General features: G+C 45.6%; 1 protein-coding gene across 8 annotated transcripts in view; it reads left to right on the forward strand.

The window, feature by feature from the left end:
* Positions 1-20,046, forward strand: part of OBSL1 (obscurin like cytoskeletal adaptor 1) — a 185,314-nt gene that overhangs the window by 4,980 nt on the left and 160,288 nt on the right. For 5 of the 8 annotated variants that reach the window (XR_014223231.1, XR_014223233.1, XR_014223234.1 and 2 more), the window contains exons 3-11: positions 3,935-4,204; positions 4,284-4,544; positions 7,126-7,431; positions 8,592-8,873; positions 10,434-10,712; positions 11,408-11,680; positions 13,759-14,031; positions 15,041-15,313; positions 16,397-16,669. Coding sequence is in view for 2 of the 8 variants with exons in the window: in XM_082237223.1 (XP_082093349.1) it covers positions 3,935-4,204; positions 4,284-4,544; positions 7,126-7,431; positions 8,592-8,873; positions 10,434-10,712; positions 11,408-11,680; positions 13,759-14,031; positions 15,041-15,313; positions 16,397-16,669 (2,490 nt within the window). In the remaining 6 variants the exon portion in view is untranslated. Of the gene's footprint in view, positions 1-210; positions 368-2,179; positions 2,211-3,934; positions 4,205-4,283; positions 4,545-7,125; positions 7,432-8,591; positions 8,874-10,433; positions 10,713-11,407; positions 11,681-13,758; positions 14,032-15,040; positions 15,314-16,396; positions 16,670-20,046 lie in introns of those variants that run through there. The other 3 variants (XR_014223235.1, XR_014223236.1, XR_014223232.1) reach the window with 3 other exon arrangements.

Raw genomic sequence — 20,046 nt, forward strand, 5'->3', positions numbered from 1 at the left:
GGAAATTACAAAAACATATTAGGACACAAATTGTGGCCCCCCACTCCACCCCTGTTCGACTGCCTAGGCCCTAGAGGCCTCCATAGGGTTGAATCCCTCGCTGTGAGCATTTAGTCATGTGATCTTCCACCTGCGGTTTGAAGTGGTTTTTACTGTTTTGCCCTGCTGTTGAACTAGACCTCCGCCTCTGAAAGGATGTTGAGGGGAAAGGTCTGCCAGTGCCAGGGCCAACAACAGCCTGCTCTTTGTCAGACCTGGAAATTGGGCTATGTTTGGCCTTGGGCTGCCCACAGTTCATGGTGCTACCGCAGCAGAAGTAAGGATTCCTTGTAGAAGCTGCTGGCCACCCCTGGACCTTTGTGGACTGGTATGGGACAATTCATACTAATGCATGTCATATTGGCTAAAATGAGGGCAAAGTGTGACAAGGGGGAGAAAGGGGGGTGTGCTTAAAAAAAAAAGTTTTTCAAAGCGTGACAGCACTTATGGATGGGCCCATTCTTTGATGGCTTGAAGCCCTTAATTTTGAAGAGGGTTCCAAGGAGATCAAGGGAGATGATGATAAAGGCTTTGCTGAGTTGTGCACTTTTGTTTAGCCTGGAGAGCAGAATCTGGGAGGTGGATACATGATAAGAGGCTTCAGTTATACGTCAAAGGCTGTCCTTAATAAGAAATGAACCAACTGTTCTCTGAAGCTACTGAGGGTCAGGCAAGATGAGAAATGGGCTTTACAAGGCGGAGGGTGGGAGTAGGGGTGAGAGATTGAATACCAGAAAGGTTTTTCTGTCCATAAGAATAGCCACGCAATGGAACATGTTACCCAGAGAGTTTGAAGTGCCTGCACTCGTGTTGTTGTTTTTTGTTTTTAAATAGTTGAAACATCTGTCAGGACGGGAGCCTGAGTGGAGAAAGGATGGAAAGAAAAAATCCCCTCAGAAGAAGCAGAGAAAGAGAGATGGCTAGTTGTACAGAGGAACTGAGTGGGCCAACTGTGGCCCATTAATAATAAGTTGAATAAGTTATTGTGGCATGCTGGTAAACAGAAGGGAAACAGAATACAGATTGTTTATAGCCTAGATTAAGCAAATAGTAGATGAGGCAGTACAACTGTTCCTTGACTGTACCCCTTCAGATTGAATTAAATGTTTATTTTATCATCATCATCATCATTATTATTATTATTTAAAATTGCATACTGCTATATCATTAAAAAAATTCAAAGCAGCTTACAGCAATAAAACCATAAAACCATACAATAAAACCATAAAAACTATATAAAGCACTCTTTGCTCATAGAAAATGGGACATGATAGAAAAGTGTTACAGCCTGGCCTTTCCCCTGAAATGCTAGCTTTCTTTGGGTGTGGGAGGGGTCGGGGTTTGCCCGACTGAAGTGGCTCAATCAGGATTAGTTTTACCACCTCACTGCTTGTGTTGACCTGGACCAACCAGAACATTATTTCTAGGGGGAATTCCCTTTAAAACATGACACACATTTTAAATGATTATTTGTTGTTATCTGTCTTAATGTCTTCTCATCCAGGGCTTAATCTTTGCTAGGCCTCAGTCCTGACATCTATTCTCAGTTCTGAGATCTTTGGATGAAGGGCGATATGCAAATTTAATAAATAATAAGAATAAGAATATAGGATGCTGCCTTACACAGAGACAGCCATTAGTTCAGAACAGTCTGCCCTAACTAGAACCAGTTTCCCAGGATTTCAAACAGGGGCAGGGCTTTATTTCAGCTGGAACTTGCCGGAACTCAGTTCCATCACCTCTCAGGTGGGGCCTTTGCCACTATAAGAGAACAAGAGAGGTGTTCATGGTGAGTTCTGGCACCTTTTTTTATTAAAAAAGAGCACTGGACAGGGGTATCTCCATAGAGATTCCAGGTGATTGAGTCGGAGGCCTTCTGGATGCAAGGCACATACTTTCCCACTGAGCTATGAGCAGGGGTGGACTTTGGTAATATAGAGCCCTGAGCAATGACAAATTTTGGCACCCCCTCCCAAATAATTCATCTTTTCACAATAATCCCTTTTGCAACGGTTACTTTTTAAATAGATATTCTCAATATTATTATTATTATTATTATTATTATTATTATTATTATTATGCGCCTCCTCAGCTTGGTGCCCTGTGCAAGGGAACCACCCACACCGCCCTAAATCCAGTGCTACTATGAGAAAAGATGAAACTTCTTACCAGTTGGGTGCAAAGTATATTGAGCTTATCACTGAGTAACCTTATAGAAGCCCCATGCATTGGAGATTAAGGGGAAGGCCTTCCAGACAAAAGGATATTATTTCCAGACTGACTTGAGCCTGGCGTCTTTTTGTCCTGAAATTAATCACTGAGCTCAGCTGTGCCATCAAAGCAGCCCCTGCCTGTTCTTCCCAGAGCAATTTGCCCTTGCTGTTTCCCACATTTCCATCTCTGTGTTGCATTCCCTTGGGCTGCTGTGTGGGTGGCAGGTGTCCCTTTGCACTGGGACCCGGATAGCTGACAGCAAAGAGGTTCAGTGTGATAGATACCACATGCCACCCACTTAGCACTCTGCCACTTCTCAGAATAACCCTTGGTAGGAGAACCTGGCTGCCCTCCCCCCAATTCTGCCTCCCAATCATAGGCGCCGACTCCATGGGGCCTGAGGGGGCCCGAGCCCCCTCAAAAATTCGTTTGGGGGGGCTCTGCCCCCCCAATAATCTCGGGCGCCCCTCCAGCAGAGCGCTGCCGCCGCCGCCCGCCTCCTCCCCACCTGCTCCCTCGCCAGCCAGCCAGCCAGCCGCGCGCCCTAGCCGGAGAGCCCCGGCCATCCCCGTCGCGCAATCGGCTGGATCTCCCTTCAGCAGGCCGTGCTCACAACTCGGCCCAGGGACCCCCCAGCAGCGGATCTCCGGCCCAGCTGAAGAATCCGGCAACAAGCCCCCTCCTCCCCAATCGCTCTGGCTCCGCCGAAATACTTTAAAACTCACTAATTTTCATCTAAAATTTAGAAAACTTCCCGGGGCAGGACCCCGGTATGCCCCCCCCCCAATATTTTTTATAAGTCGGCGCCCCTGCTCCCAATTCTACATTCCAATTCTGCTTCCCAATTCTGCAGGCAAAGGAAGGGCAGGTACTAGCTGAATATTCCTCAATACCTTTCCTCAGGGCCCCACAGCAGCTTTACAAACAATTGAGTTAAACCTTTCATGTTTATCTAGTCCCTTTTTCAGTTTGATGGCAAAACATTCCAGAAAGAATGTGGGCAGGAGATTGTGGGCAGGAGATAACCACTAGTGCTTGTTAAAACAATTATGTTTAAACCCTTACATGCATATTCCCTTTCAAGGTTTGATGACAAAATATTCTAGAAAGAACATAGGCCGGGGAGATTGCTATCATGTTTGTTAAAACTGCCTTGTGCATTTGTAAATGTTGAGATTCAGTATTCATTAACGCCTCTGTTCATCTTACTGATTATTCCATGTGGCAAAGCCCCAAAGAGTTTAACTAGTTACTGACACTTTCTCATGATGGATTGGGGGGGGGGAGTCAGTAGATGCCACACCAAGAAAATGTGATGTGGTGTTCAGCTCTTTGGTCTTCCCAAGCTCTAGAAAGAAGAACCAGATATGGGTTTCTGGGCTGCAGATGTGCTTGATGGTTGAAGTAGGAGCCCAGCCAAATGGAGAGGTGAAAATATCAGTTGTGTTGGTTGTGAAACAAAACACAAGGAAGCCAGAGGGCTGAGGCAGGAGGGCTGTGGCAACAACAAAGGAATGGACCTTTGTGAGGGAGAAGAGTGATATTTTCTGGATCCCAGCACCCTGACTCTTTTCCTCAGCTCTGGGACCCTGAAGATTTCAGTTGTCTCTGTGGGGATGGGCCTTTTCTTATGTTCAGGTTTCCACATGCATTCAGGTCCATCTTTATCTCTTTTTCACAGAACCCCGACTGCGGTTCCAGGCACCGTTGGTGGATGTGGAAGTGCTGGAGCGCCAGGATGCAGTCTTAGAGTGCCAAGTGCCTCTGGAGACCATCCCTACAGCGTGGTATCTTGAAGACAAGCGCCTGCAGCCCAGCCCCAAGTACCTGATGGAGGAACAGGGCCTGTTGCGGCGGCTGACAGTGCGGGATGCCCGGGCCGACGATGATGGCATTTATCTGTGTGAGATGGAGGGCAAGGGCCGCAGCGTTGGGGAGCTCTCAGTGCAAGGTGAGGAGAGTTTTGGAGTCATGTGTGGCTATGATAGAGGTTCTTCTTCCTGTGCTAACTGTCCAAACTCTTTCTTCAGGTCTGATTGTGAAGCGGTTGCCGCGGAAGCTGGATGTGATGGAAGGGGAGAATGCCGCCTTCTATGTGGAGACGCGGGAACCTGTGGAGGCACCAAGTTGGGGCCGTAATGGTCAGGAACTGGTGGAGGCACCCCATACCCTCATCAGAAGCTTTGGCAAAACCCATCTTCTGGTCCTGGTGCACGTAACACGGCACGATGCTGGGGTCATCACTTTCACGGCGGGCGAGTCGCAGACCTCCGCACAGCTCCGTGTCAAATGTGAGTGGAGAGGAGAGATGGGGCTAGTTGCAGCAGGAGAAGGAGCATTCAGCTAGCCACAAAACCCATTACATTTGGCCGTTGACACAAACTCCAATCGTTAGTTTCCTCACTAAAGGAAAAGTTTATTATTTCCTGCATTTCATCCTGGACTGGATTGGAATTGATATCCCACAGAAAAGAGGTTTGACATATCCACTCTAGAGTCAAACTAGATTCACCCATAACGAATAATAAAATCATAGAATAATAGAGCTGAAAGGGACCCTGAGGATCATCTAGTCCAACCCCCTGCAATGCAGGAAGATGCTGTAGTGTTCTAGTTGGTAGGCCAGGCCTGGATCCAGCCTGATTGAGACTGCCCTGAATGACGTGGAGTCGGGTCATGACTGAATTGTCACAGAAATTTAAACCAATATTCTAATAATGACTAACACATTTCAACCCCTCTTTTGACCTCAGGTCCTGGTTTTGAGCTGTCTTTTAGCCATTCTCCTATGAGAGCCCTTCACAGGTCACACTCTGCCTTTCAGAGGGTGTCACCAGACTGCCAATATTTTGCAGGAGGGATGCAAGCAAATATCATGAAATTTAGGTTTCTGCAATTAAAGTAGGTTAAAGTGCTATGTCACCAGAGTGCAACGAACCCACTTTTTTAAAAAATGTACTTTTTGTGTTAGGAAACTGGCAGGAAATTGCATTGAAGCAGGTGGAATGAATGAATGATTAATGGAAAGTTGTGTAGTAAACACCCTGCAAGCAAATCAGGATGAATAGGAGGATCAATGATCATTGTTGTATAACCATCCTGCCATCATTTTAGAATGAATGTTAAATAAAGACCAGATATGATCTAACCTCCATGTAAGCTTTGTGCAAGCAAATCAGGATGAATGCTCAATAAATAAGTTGTCTAGAGGAGCCTTGAGCATCTCTATGCCAAATGAGGATCAAATTGCTTTAGAATCACAAGAGAAAGAAATTGCAGCTAAGCTACAAACTAGCTACTTGTGAGACTTTACAGCTGAAATCTATGAATAACCCTTGATAAAGAGTTATTGTACTTGAAACGTCTCAGGAACAAAATTAATCATACAAAGAAGGCTTTGCTGACAGCAGCTGTTTTTGTTTTCTGTTTTTCCTGCTGTCCAACAATCTAGCTGCTCCCTGCTCCCTGACGTATGCCCCAATTGTGTGTTTCTTTGCCTAGATGGTTTGTTTTGCTAACAGCTTCAGAGTCTGCAATTGATCATGCAAAAGTAGTTGGAATGGGCAAGGGCTGCTTAATATTTTATCTAGGTGTTTGTTCCTCTCCCATTCCCTCAAGCTTCATTCCCATGCTCTGGAATGGGGGAGGGAGGACAAGGGTTAAATAAGCCACCCTATCACTCTTCCACTCTTGATTGCAGCCTCAGAACTGCTTTTCTGTTTAAAAGAGAAAAAACTAACAAACACAAAATCTACTTTGTGGGAAGGACACACAACTTTGTTTAATGTGTATTTTGGCCCTAGGTCTATCAAGCAGATATGCAGATTGAGGATTTTCTTCCCTCCCAAGACATCACTTTTTGGGTTTTAAGAGTGCAAACTGAATTTGTGGCGCTGCTGGTAAAAGCCTCAGCGCCTAGGGCTTGCCGATCGAAAGGTCGGCGGTTCGAATCCCTGCGGCGGGGTGCGCTCCCGTCGTTCGGTCCCAGCGCCTGCCAACCTAGCAGTTCGAAAGCACCTCCGGGTGCAAGTAGATAAATAGGGACCGCTTACCAGCGGGAAGGTAAACGGCGTTTCCGTGTGCGGCTCTGGCTCGCCAGAGCAGCGATGTCACGCTGGCCACGTGACCTGGAAGTGTCTTCGGACAGCGCTGGCCCACGGCCTCTTGAGTGAGATGGGCGCACAACCCTAGAGTCTGGCAAGACTGGCCCGTACGGGCAGGGGTACCTTTACCTTTACCTTTACATGCTGTTGGCAACATCACATTGAAGTGTCTATTCTGCCATGTGCACATGTGATGAAGAGCTGTAGATGACTATTGCTGTTTGATGCACACACATTGCCACGAACCAGTGATGGCCTAGATAGGGGCTAGAACTGAAACCCAATCCTAACAAGATGGAGGTTAAATAATTTGTCTAAGAGGCTTCATGGTATTCAGTTTGTACTGAATGGGCTTGTGACCCCTCTAAACTTAAGGATCAAGTTTGTAGTTTTGGCGAACTCACAAGCTTTGTTACTGGAGAACCATGTACCCTTCTCCTCTCCCTTCCCCTCTAACTTCCTCCCTAATTCTGTTCTAAGGGTTCCCCCAATAACCTGGAGCAGATTCAGGGAGAGTGCAGGAGGAAGAGGGGGTCCTATTGCACTAACAGGATGCGCTGGTTGTATAATGTCATCTGACAGGAGTGCCTTGCATCATTTTAAGCTTGTGCACTAACTGTGGCCTAGATAGATAGATAGATAGATAGATAGATAGATAGACAGACAGACAGACAGACAGACAGACAGATGCTGGCCCGTTATCCATGCTCTGGATTATGCCCCAGGTTAATAAGATGGAAAATTGATAGAACTGAATTATTTTTTGCAGGTGCCAAGAGGATCCCACCAAGTGCGCCCGTGGCAGCAAGGATGTGCATGTCACGCAACAATGCTGCCCTCCTAACTTGGTGCCCACCACCTGATGTTCACCGCAGCCCACCAAGTAGTTACATTCTTGAGAGGCAGGCAGTAGGAGAAGCTGAGTGGGTGCCTTGCCTCACCACTGATGTTGCCAGCATGGTTGAAGTTCCAGGCGATGGTGTGCCTCAGGAGGCTGACTACCGTTTCCGTGTGTGTTCTGCCAATCAGTATGGAAGTAGTGGCCATGTGGAATTCCCAGGCACTGTGCACCTTGGTAAGCCTCTCTGCCCCCTAATAGTGACTGGACACTGTCCCTTACTCAAGCATGGACATTGCAAGGATCTATGACCTTTTATTTTTGAACCACTGGGCACTCTCTTCTTCCACTGTCCTTTGCCATTGGCCTCTGCAGCTGTGAAAACACTATAAGTGTTGCCACTTCCTTGCTTTCCTGGGCCATGATGATCCACCTGCCTGCTAGACTACCCTTACCATTTAAAGGGAAGGACCACTACTCTGTCCAGCTACCTTCTGCTTATATTTGCTCAGCAGGGCACCTAAATTAGCTAGGCTATTTCTTACTAACTAGCCAGTATCTTTAGTCGAAACAAAATAGAAAAATTCCTTCCAGGAGCACCTTAGAGACCAACTAAGTTTGTTATTGGTATGAGCTTCCTGCAGTCAGCTTTGGAAGCTTGTGGTTTTCTTTTTCTTTCTTTTTTGGGGTGGTGGTGGGAATTCTCATTTCCTTTTTTTTTTTTTTTTGTCTTGTCTGAGACCTCCCTATTCCTTTTTATTTTAAAGCTCAGTGTATGTGCTGTGATTACTATCTCCACCTTAGGCAATTCACAATATACTGTGTGGCGATCTTGTGACAGTATCTCCTTCAAACCAGGCCTGCTTCCAGCATGTGGCATATCCGTGGAAGTAGATGCCTTTTGTCTGGTACTGGTGCCTCTGTAAACAAAATGGCTAGGTTGTGCTCAGGCGAGGAGCAAACTGCAGTAGCAGAATCTGGCAATACAAGCCACCCACTGAAGCATCGCCACAGATGTGACAAACCACCCACCATGAGAAATGTGCTAACAAGCTTTCACAACAGTGATATATAATGGATTGTTTTCACTTACTAGATTTTTTACAGTGTGCAGAAATCTAAATTAAATATATAAAAAATACAAGCTATCATTTTGATGATGGTTACATCATACGGATGCTCCCCCCCCAAAAAACCCACCTTCAGATGTGAGCAGCACAAATTCCACAATAACTTTCCACCTGGAAGTTCCCTCAGACAATTGAATGCCTCCCATTCATTTTCTTCCACAATCTGAACTCTTTCCTTCCTATTTGTGTGTGCCAGTTGAGTGTGTGTATACATGCATGCCTCACCCATTTTGAGCTGACTTCCTTCATCTCTGTCTGCCTTTGTAGTGCCCAGGGCTCGTATACAAAAAAGACTGCAAGATGTGAAGGTTCATGCTGGAGAGGATGCTACTTTTTCAGTGCAGCTTTCAGCCTCTCAGAGCGGTTGCTGGTTCTTCAATGGGAAAAGGCTGGAAGAGGAGGAGGGGGAAGAAGGCCAGCAGTACCAAATCACACACAGCGGGTTGGACCATGCTTTGCGGATCAAAGGAGTGCAGCTAGCAGCCAATGGGTCTGAGGTGCAATTTGAAGCTAATGGTGTGAAGGAATGTGCTGCATTATGTGTACAAGGTGAGCCTTTGGTTGGATCTAGGTAGCGGGCCAGGAATCAGTCGACTGTACCTAAAATGATTACATGCAAGCAACCATACCATGAAAAGAGCAGTGCTTTGCTCATAACATACAACAGTGTTCAACCTTGGGTCCCCAGATGTTGTTGGACTTTATCCCTGACCTTTGGGTAGGCCTGCTTTGGATTATAGTCCAACAACATCTCCGGACCCATGGCAGAAGAACAGAGGTTGGGCCGATGGATTGTTCTGCTGTGAGAATAATAGTTTGATGGAATTTAGATGGAAATAATGGCATAGAGGTTAAGGTTTTAAAACCTCTTCCATAGGTTTTTCCAGTCAAAACCAGAGCCCCATTTGCAATTATTTTCAAGTAAAACAAAAAAATATAGCAGGAGATCTGATCATGAATTTCCTGTGCCATATGTGGTCTAGCCCTCCAAGCTGCCAGCTGTTATTCCACTTGGATTCCTTGCAGCTGGAATCTTTATAGCTGTAAACGACAACAACTGGCTTCAAGGCATTTGCATCAGATCTCTTTGAAACTTCCCTCTGACAGTTTACTCTGAATTGCATTTGTTTATTTTGAGTTTCTGTGATTTGCACTACTCTTTGCACAAACCAAAGCCAAATTGGCGCAATCCAGTTCTGCCGAAACTAGTAGATAAGATGTTCTCCTGCACATGATACATTTCAGCCAATCTGAAATCTCAGTCATAACTTATGTTGTCTTATGTATTAATTTAATTTCCAAGATCTCTGTGCCCTCCAAGGCATCTCCCCTATATGATTAAAAATGTATAGCACAGCTAAAATAACATAAATGCATGCATAAATACAACTGAACATAAAATACATCGGTTGCAACTGCATAACAAGTAAAACAGCAATCCAAAAAACAAAACAAAAAATCAGATAAACAGAAGTAGCGACAGTTTAAGCAATTAAAATAAATGGGAAGCTTGTCTTCTTGTTTGCCTTGTCTGTACATTTTAATTTTTATTGCCCTTTAAAAATGTTTTTTCTATACTATAAAGGCTACAATTCATTGTGCATAAATAGATATAAACATACCTGTTGTTGTATAATATACGGTATGTATGAGGCGTGACATGATTAAAGGAAATTTCCATTGCATTTCAGTTATTTACAAGGATTACCCAAGGAAGGCTTTTAATCTGAATCACTGTTACTAAAGCAGGAACTGTCACAATATTCTTCTGAGTAAAGGAGATTATGAACAGTTGGATTAAGCCTATGGATCCATTGCCTTGGCACCAACTGTGTTGAAAGATGGAACAAATCAACACAAGCTTCGTATCTGTCACTCAGAGTTGTGTTTAAATACAGATATCCTGATGATTCTTCTATCCCAGCAATTTATTGTGGTTATCACCATAACTTATTACCACAAGGTAGTCACTTCTGTGCTTTTCACATGTGACACTGGACAGAGGTTTTCTCTCACAGGTGTACCTGGTGTTTTCAAGTGGCGTCACCTGTTCTGTCTGTGAAGTTAATGTTTCATTTTGCATAGGTTTCACACGCTGTGTCTCCCCAGCCCCACAGGTACATATCACCCCAGTGCCTGAGGCTAGGCGACTCCGAACACTCACAGCTGGCATGCCTCTACTCCTGGAGTGTGAAGTCTCTATACCTGACACCCCCACCAGCTGGTTTAAAGAAGGGAATCCGGTGGCCTTAGATGATAGTCGCTTTGGTGTCCAAACCGAAGGCCGTATCCACAGGTTGTTGATTTCCTCTGTCTGCTCTTTGGACTCTGGGACATATACATGCGATGCAGGCGATGATGCTATCAGCTTCACTGTGACCGTGGATGGTGAGTGGAGGAAAAAGAAGTGGGCCTAGTTTTGAGGATCAGCTAGTGTAAGTTCTACTTGGGTCACCAATGGAGCCATTGCTGGGGGCAAAAGGGTGTCATTGAGGTCTTTCCCTGACACCTGTGAACCCTCTGAGGCCACACACACACTGTCACCTTGGCCATGGTGGGTTAGGATAGTTAACTATTCCTTCCTTGAAAAGCAAGTTACATAGAGCTGAAGGAGGAAATTGGAAGACTGATACTCTTTCTCACTTCCTCTTTCAACTCTATGTGCTCAGATTAATTGTATGGGGTCAGACTTTTACTAAGATCCCTTTGAAAACATAACTGTGTGTGCGCGCACCTTCTCTCTTTCTGTCTCAGGGCAAGGAGGAGGAATAGTCCAGGGGAGAGGAGGGAGAAGAGACCAGAATGGGTGGCACCCACAACGTTTGCTCAACAACCTGAATGTGCCCATGGGCCTAAAAAAAGTTATGCAACCCTTGCTAGATTAAGGTCTTAGAATAAGGTCTAACCTATTAAAATAAAGAGGTCCCTTAAAATAAGGGGCACCTGTGAGATTTCTGCCATCCGGTCCCAGCAGGAGTTTGTCCTGCAGCCCAATCTTTTCCACCCCCAATTCAGAAAAAGTGCTCCATCCTCTGAATATTTTCCACCTTTTCTGCCATTATAGTAACTCTTTGCTGTTGCAGAACCTCCTGTGAGGGTTGTTCACTCCAATTCTGAGGAGGCCCATAACTACCAGGTCACAGAGCGTGTGGTGCTAACCTGTGAGCTGTCCCACCCCAATGCTCCCGTGCGCTGGTACAAGGATGGGGAGGCAGTGAAAGAAAGCGACAGCTTCTTACTGGAGAGTGAGGGCCCACACCACCACCTGGTCATTCCTGCAGCACAGGTGAAGGATGCAGGGGAATTTGTGTGTGACATAGGTGGAGATTCTCTGCTCTTCAACATCACTGTTACAGGTTAGTAATTTCCCCCAAATGAAGGGCCACCACAATCTGAACATGCCCTCATTGCTCAGTCCTTGAAACCTTGGTACAAAGAATCAGATAGATAACAACCTTTTTTTCTGGCTCAGATAAGGGGACAAACAATACAGGAATATATTTCTGCATTCATAGGGAAAGGCCTGCTTCATCCAATGCATGGACAATGAAGATGGTGGATATCTATTTTTAATTCTGATTCTGATGAAATAGGCTCTTGTCTATCAAATCTCATGACAAAATTAAGTAGCTTGTCTCTAAGGTGCCACATGTTTCAGTTTGGGGTAGGATTTTTTTTTTTCCTACAGCAGACTACATAGCTCCCTTTTCTGAGGAGTAGGAGCATTCTTCTCAGCCATCTAGACTCTGGCACCTAAGTTGCAGAAGATTTTACAACAGTGATGTAGCAGACCAGGAACAATAGCACACAGAGGTGTGTCTGGTACTTTCATCATGTAGTTTTCATGAAGATGCACTTGGTCTGAGAGATATTTTCAGGAGATACACTCTAGTATTGTGACTGTTGTTTTTTTAAAGCCATTTTTAATACTGTGTTTTAAAATTGCTTTCTAATTCACCCTACAACCTTAAATGAAAGGAGGGTAAGAAATATTAATATTAATGTGATCTCTTGGGGCACTATTTGTCAGTCCTTCTCATGTCAAATAAATGAGGCCTCTCACCAAGAGAAACTCACTAAATAAGTTAAGCCAAGGTAAGATGTAGGCTACATTAGTGCGCATGACTAAGGCTGAAAGTGGATCTTTTATTTTGACAAAAAAAAACTTGAAGTTCGTTTAACCAAAATGTTACAAAATAGTGAGCAAGCTTTTGAGTCCATAATAAGTCTTAATCAGGCTGAATGTTAAGCAAAGCAGATGGCGTGTATTATATGAGGGGGGAAATACATTTTTAAAATGTATAGTCTGAGAAGGAGCATAGCTGTGGGGTTATTGTGAAGAGCACTCACACTCTTGAATTAACCACTCCATCACTGTTTTATAAATCTGAAATGCTGAGCTTTTCTGAAATTGTCTACTGGTGCTTCATTGTTCCAAACACACAATTAGATTTTCAGAGGTTATTTCAAACACACCCCTCCCTTTTCGTTGTTTCTCAGCTAACTTGTGGTGTCACCATTCCAGAAAAAGAAAAGAAACCTGTTCAACAGCATTGTTGGCCCAAAAGCTTAGGAATGAAGCTTGAGTGAAGTAGCTGCTGTGAATGACCTAAAGCAGAGGATTTCAACCTTTTTGAGTCCACGACTCCCTTTACCAACTACATTCTTTCTGCAGCACCCTTGTGGGGCTCAGGAGCCCAGTTATGTCACCCTGTTTGCCTGCAGAGCTGGCAGCTTCTCACACTTTTTCAAACACCCTCCCTCACTGAGAGAGGGAGACTTGCCCTACGGCCGGGCAGTTTGAGTTTCATGGCAAAGTCAGAATCTGTATGTGGGTCATTCTGTGTCCAAGCCCTACATGTTAATGGCATTTATAATTTCTAAATTACTTTAACAGTTAGCTAAGTGAGCAAATTCCCATTCCATCACAACCCTGCAAGATTGGTCACTGTTATCTCTGCTGTGTGTAGATGGGAGCACTGAAGTTGACAAACAGTGGCTTGCTCAAGGCCAAACAAAGAGTCTGTGGCAAAGGTGACGTTTGAAATCCAAGTCTTCCAAATACAAATTCACCTTTCTGTCTTCTAAACCATCTGGCCTCTTAGTAAAGGGAGATCTGATGGCACGAGGTTCTGTCACTGAAAACAGGCCTCCTTGTGCACTCTTCCTTTCCTCCAAGGTGATATGCATAGTTCTCCCCACTTTATCTTCACAGCAACCTTGCGAGGCACGTGAGACGGAGAGGCAGTGATGGCTCTCCCACGTCCCAGTGTAACACTTTGACCACTGCACCATCTTTTCTCCCTAACACTGGTTCTTGTTTCCATAAAGCTCACAGTTTTTTGAGTTCGTTTCCAATTCTAGAGTGGGGATGCAAGAGTCTCTGGGGCAGTAATAGGCTTTTCATGGTGCAGTTCTCCCTCCCCTCCCCCAGACCCTCCTGTAAGGATCCTGCACTCCAACGCTGAGGAGACCCATGCCTACCGAAACTCTGAACGTGTGGTGCTGGCCTGCCAGCTGTCCCGCCCTGATGCTCCCGTGCGCTGGTACAAGGATGGGGAAGAGGTGGAAGAAAGTGAGCGCCTCCTGCTGGAGAGTGAGGGCTCACACCGCCGCCTTGTCATTTCCTCTGCACAAATCCATGATACAGGGGAGTTTGTATGTGATGCAGGCGGTGACTCTGCCTTTTTCAACATCACCATCACAGGTGAGAGCTGTCCCCTGTCCTTCCCCACTTTTTATATATGTACATTATATATTGCCTTCTTGACAGCCAAGGGGTACTTGCTCAGGGAGGGAGAAGTGGTTATCATTTGAGGGAGACCCTGTCTCCCCCAGCACTGCTCCTTCAAGGTGCCCTGTGCAGCTCCTTTCCACCTCTGACATAGGAGGGCAAAAGGAGCCCCTCAGAAAGACTTGCAACATCCTGTGCAATCCTCCCCATGCTTTGTACCTCTGACATTGTGGGTGGAAAGGAGGGTTGCAGGAGGATTGCAGAGGGCCTTGCAAGCCTCCCCATGCTTCCCCTTTGTACCTCTGACATCAGTATACCTGAAGGAGCATCTCTACCCCCATCATTCAGTCCGGACACTGAGGTTCATCTCCGAAGATCTTCTGGCAGTTCCCTCACTGCCAGAAGTGAGGTTACAAGGAACCAGGCAGAGGGCCTTCTCGGTAGTGGCACCCGCCCTGTGGAACACCCTCCCATCAGATGTCAAGGAAATAAAAAACTATCTGACTTTTAGAAGACACTGTATTGGGAAGTCACTGTATTTAGAAGACACTGTATTGAAACCCTGTATTGGGAAGTTTTAATATTTGATGTTTTATTACATTTTTATATTTTGCTGGAAGCCACCCAAAATGGCTGGGGAAACCCAGCCAGATGGACGGGGTATTATTACTATTACTATTACTATTATTACTATTATTATTAGAGATTCTCACACAAGCTTGCCTATCTGGCTGGTGGCTGCTGTTTAGAGTTTAGTGCTGGGTTCTTCTCCAGCTCTACTTGGCACTTTCTGCATGCAAAGCATGTGCTTTACCACAGAGCTAAGGCCCTTCCCTAGAATAATAGAATTACAGAATTGTAGAGTTGGAAGGGACCCCTAGGGTCATCTAGTCCATCCCCCAGCAATGCTGGAATCTGAACTAAAGCATCCAGCCACTGCATATAAACCTCCAAGGAAGGTGACACTTCTTTTTTGTCACAGAGCCACCTGTGCACGTTGTGTGCTCCAACGCGGAAGAAGATCATACCTATCAGATCTTGGAATGTGTGACGTTGTCCTGTGAGTTGTCCCGTCCTGATGCCCCTGTGCTCTGGTACAAAGATGGGGAAGAGGTGGAAGAGAGTGAGGGACTTCGGCTAGAGAGTGAAGGATCCCATCACCGGCTGGTCATTGCCTCAGCTTGTGTACAGGACACAGGAGAGTTTGTGTGTGATGCAGGTGGCGACTCTGTTTTCTTCAATATTACTGTTACAGGTCAGTGTGAGATTTGTTGTTTTTCCCCAGACATGCATTTTAAGGCCAATAATGGTCCTCAATCTTTAGGCTAGAGAGCCTTTCACTTCTAAAACTCAAGACAATGTAAAAATAAAAAAATTCCTTCCAGTAGCACCTTAAAGACCAACTAAGTTAGTTCTTGGTATGAGCTTTCGTGTGCATGCACACTTCAGGTATCTGAAGAAGTGTGCATGCACACGAAAGCTCATACCAAGAACTAACTTAGTTGGTCTTTAAGGTGCTACTGGAAGGAATTTTTTTATTTTGACTATGGCAGACCAACACGGCTACCTATCTGTATCAAGACAATGTAGTCTTTTTGTAACTTTTCATAGCCATGTTTGAGTTGGCTAAGTTGAGTTAAATGATACCAAAAGAGGATTCAGTCTGCCCCCTTTATTTGTCATTAGCGATTGTGTCTGAGCATGTAGTTGAGATATTATTTATCTCTCTCCTTTGTAAGCATTGGTTATTTCTTCTGAACCTCTCTTCTCTGTGGCTGTTCCATGACACTTTCCTGCCCTGTACTGAATTTTGTTGAAGGTCTTTGCTGAATAGCTTTAATGCAAGCAATTCAGCCACTTCAGATCTCTTGAGTGACTATATCTTGTCATCTAGGGAGACTTTGCTTTGTTAATTATCAGTTCTCTTCAGTGCCCAAAAACTTGGTGGCTTTCGATACAGCAGACAAACATGGCTTCTCCTTCAAAACACTTTGTTGACAATTTCTCAGTTTTAAAGGCAATCTAGATTATATGTCCAGTATAAATTACAGAGTTGGCAAAGGGTTTGATGAGAACACGAGTTCTCCCAAAGAATCCTGGGAACTGTAGCTCTGAGAGGTAAACTACAGTTCCCATTATTCTTTTAAGGAAGCCGTGTGTGTTAAATGGATGCTGTGTACACAGCATTGGTGTCCAACAATATCTGAAGGGCCCAGAGTCCCCCAGCCCTATGTTATATGGTTTTGTTCTACTTCCCAATATTTCAGTGTGGTGTTGGTGGAGGGGGCATATTTCTTTCTACTGATCCCCATCTATAGAATGTCTCTTCTTGCCACAGAACCTCCTGTGAGGGTTCTTCGCTCCAATGCTGAGGAGGCCCATACCTACAAGGTTGCAGAGCATGTGGTGCTGGCCTGTGAGCTGTCCCGCCCTGATGCTCCCGTGTGCTGGTACAAGGATGGGGAAGAGGTGGAAGAAAGTGATTGCCTCCTGCTGGAGAGCGAAGGACCCCACCGACGGCTGGTCATTCCATCAGTGCAGATGAAGGACGCCGGGGAGTTTGTGTGTGATGCAGGCAGTGATTCTGTTTTCTTCAACATCACTGTTACTGGTAAGAGAACTAATCAATTTATCTTCGTAGAGAGACGTCCCCTCCCAAACCCATGTCCTTTGCTCTTCTCTGTGCTGCAGTCCATGGTGCTTCAAAGGCCTTATTGGTGTACTTTGGTAAGAACCAACAGGGAGAGGAGCATAACTGCCATGCTGCATAAATTGTACTGGTCCATCTTGTTTTGTGCTGTATTTATGAAAAGTCATCAGACAGATGCCTGAAGGAAGTTCATGTTCACTGTTGATGTATCTGGTGGTTAGAGGTCTACTGACTCCGAATAAACACAGGAGTTGCACTTTGGGCTGTTCTGAGTAGTAAGCCACTCTATCCTCATTTGTTATCTAATCCTTTGACCAAACTTTATGTTGGTTGTCATCACAACATCCTGTGTCAGTCAGTATCATAAGCTGATTATACCTTGCGCAAAGAGGTTCTTTCCTTTGTTTGTCTGAAACCTCCCGCTTCTTATCCATTTCAGTGGATTAGTTTACAGTATACATCTTGAGTGGGAGTGAATAATATTTTCCTATTCACTCTTTTTCATGCCATTAGTGAATTCTGTTCAGAAGACATTGGTCTTTCTTCTTTTTAAGCTAAAAAAATAAATAAAATCAAACTACTTCATTTACAAGAAAGATACTTGATCTCCTGAATTCTTTTAGTTGCCTTTTCCTGCCATCATTTGCTTTGCTACTTCCAGAGGAGTAGCTGTGTTAGTCTGCTGCAGCAAAAACAACAAAGAATTTTGTGACACCTTAAAAACTAAAATGTTATGGCATAAGTGTTTGTGAGCTACAGTCCACTTCATCAGATTCATGACGTGTAATCCTCAGGTGTAGATGTATGTATGTAGATACGTAGAGACGCACACACAGAGATTGTAAGAGGGGGATTTATAAGCAGTGAGGTCAGAGACAGATGAAATGCAAAAAGTACAGATAATGACAATTAGAGCTGAAATATATGCAAAATAAGCACAGTGACCCTTTACAAAGCAGTGATAGGTGATAATCAGTTTGACAGTGCTGAGTTAATTAACATCTGAAGTGGGAAGGGAAACAATTGAATAGAATTGATGGCCTTGATGAATTGTAATTCAGCATTTTCAGTCTGGAGCCTCTCTTTGTAATTCATTCCTTCAAGTATGGCAGTATTAAGATCAGTGCCAAATGTCAAGGGCAAATGGAGCTTAGCTTGGAGCTCTGAATTCAGACTGAGTCAATTTGAGAAAAAGGTCAGACCTATAGGCTGTATGGGGAGCTCTGAAGATCCTAGGAGCTGCCTTCCAATAACCTAAGTGAGGAGCAGTGTCTGTTGTGAATTTCCACTTATGTTCAACCTTTAAATTTGCAAATATTTATAAATTCCAGTAAGCTTCCAGTGACCTCCTTAGAAAGGAAACAGAGCTTCAGCCAGTCCTCATTCACTGCACCCCTGAACCCTCTCAATCCAGGCATGCATAACTGTTGTTATAAATGTGGGTTCATCACAGGTTAATATAAGGAAGCTGTGTTATTTGCTACTTTATTTTCAAGCACTTTCTCAAAAATTCCTAGCACGGCATCTGCCTTCCAAAAAACAAAAATGTGGCAGCATGCTGAGATGACATTTTCAGTAAGCTTTCCCTCTCTCTTTCGCATGCACTCTGCCCCCACACTTATGCTTCCCATGACACATTGGTTTCTCCTGCCCCCTTCACTTTGCTATCTGGTTCCTGATCCACTGCTTTTCACTTTGGTTAGAAAAAAAAGACAACCTGCCAAGCATCCTCCCCCAACCAGTGGTGTAGTGGTCTGAGGTTGGGGTGTGTGTGTGGAGTGCTGATGGTGGATGGATTGGAAGAAGTTCACTCTGCTTGTCATGTGATACTTTGAGTTCCAAGCACCAATTGAAGCAGGCAGAAAGGTCAGCACTTTACTGTTCAGGGGCTATCTGGCCAGGGGCGCCGACTTATAAAAAATATTGGGGGGGCCCATACCGGGGTCCATACTGGCGGCAGGATGGCAGTGGTGCTTTTGCATGCAAGAACCGGCCTGCCCTCCCCAGGCTTCGCGCCGGGAGGCGGCCACCCCCTCCTACCAACGTCACCTTAGCCGAACCCAGAAAAAAAGCCCCGCTCCGGCGGCGGGAACTCCCGTCCCCTCCATTCTCCCCTCACCCCGGTCCCTCGCCGGTGACGAATATGCCGTTCCTCGGCCCCGCGGCTCCATTCCTTTCTAAAGTCCCGCCGCTGGGGGTCTTCCTCTGACTGACCGACCTGCCCGCCCCTTCTCAGGAGCTCCCGGTCACTTTGGGAGGCGCGCGCCGGAGTCCCCTGCGCGGTTTTTGGCAAGGTGCCTAATAATTTTCTTAAATTATTGGGGGGGGCAGAGCCCCCCAAAACGAATTTTTGAGGGGGCTCGGGCCCCCTCAGGCCCCATGGAGTCGGCGCCTATGTATCTGGCTATGAGGCAGGCAGTAGCTGACCAGTGAGACACAATGATTTCTCCCACTGGCGAAGACAACCCATAGTGTTTATACCTAATGCCTATCAGGTTGAGCTTATAACTTGTAATTGCTGCCTCTCATGTTGTTTTTGCTGCGTTTGCAGCACCAAAGTGACCTCCTCAGGGCGCAAGCCTACGCAGTCTATATGGAGGTCTTGGGCTGCCCAGATGACAAGACCACCACTCTCAGACTCACTGGTGTGATCCAAAGCAAAGCAATACATTTGGCACCAGCTTGGCTGCAGGAGTTGCCGGAAGGAGCCATACAAGACGCCATCCAAGCTCCTTAGGGACTCCTGTCCGGATTTGTATAGGGTTTACTCCTTATCCTTTTCTTCTCCCAAAGATGTCCTGCAAGGCAGCAGGTACAGATTGTTCCTCAGGATTTACTCCTGAAACCTTTCTGAATGAGTATAGCTGTGAGGCAGTGGAGGTTTAGGATCAGAGTTTTCCTTCTCCTAGATGGGCTACCTTCCCAGGTTGATGACCCCACTATATTTCTGAAAGGGACGCGTGTGGTGCTGTGGTCTAAACCACAGAGCCTAGGGCTTGCCAATTGGAAGGTCGGCGGTTCAAATCCCCGCAACGGTGTGAGCTCCCGTTGCTGGGTCCCAGCTCCTGCCAACCTAGCAGTTCGAAAGCATGTCAAAGGTCAAGTAGATAAATAGGTACTGCTCTGGTGGGAAGGCAAACGTCGTTTCCGTGTGCTGCTCTGGTTCGCCAGAAGCGGCTTAGTCATGCTGGTCACATGACCCGGAAGCTGTATGCTGGCTTCCTAGGCCAATAAAGCGAGATGAGTGTCGCAACCCCAGAGTCGTCCGCAACGACCTAATGGTCAGGGGTCCCTTTACCTTTGCATTTACTATTTCTGCAGCAGGGTTCCTGCAAGGT

The sequence above is a fragment of the Podarcis vaucheri genome, assembly GCF_965113315.1.
Source record: "Podarcis vaucheri genome assembly, chromosome: 1".
NCBI lineage: Eukaryota > Metazoa > Chordata > Lepidosauria > Squamata > Lacertidae > Podarcis > Podarcis vaucheri.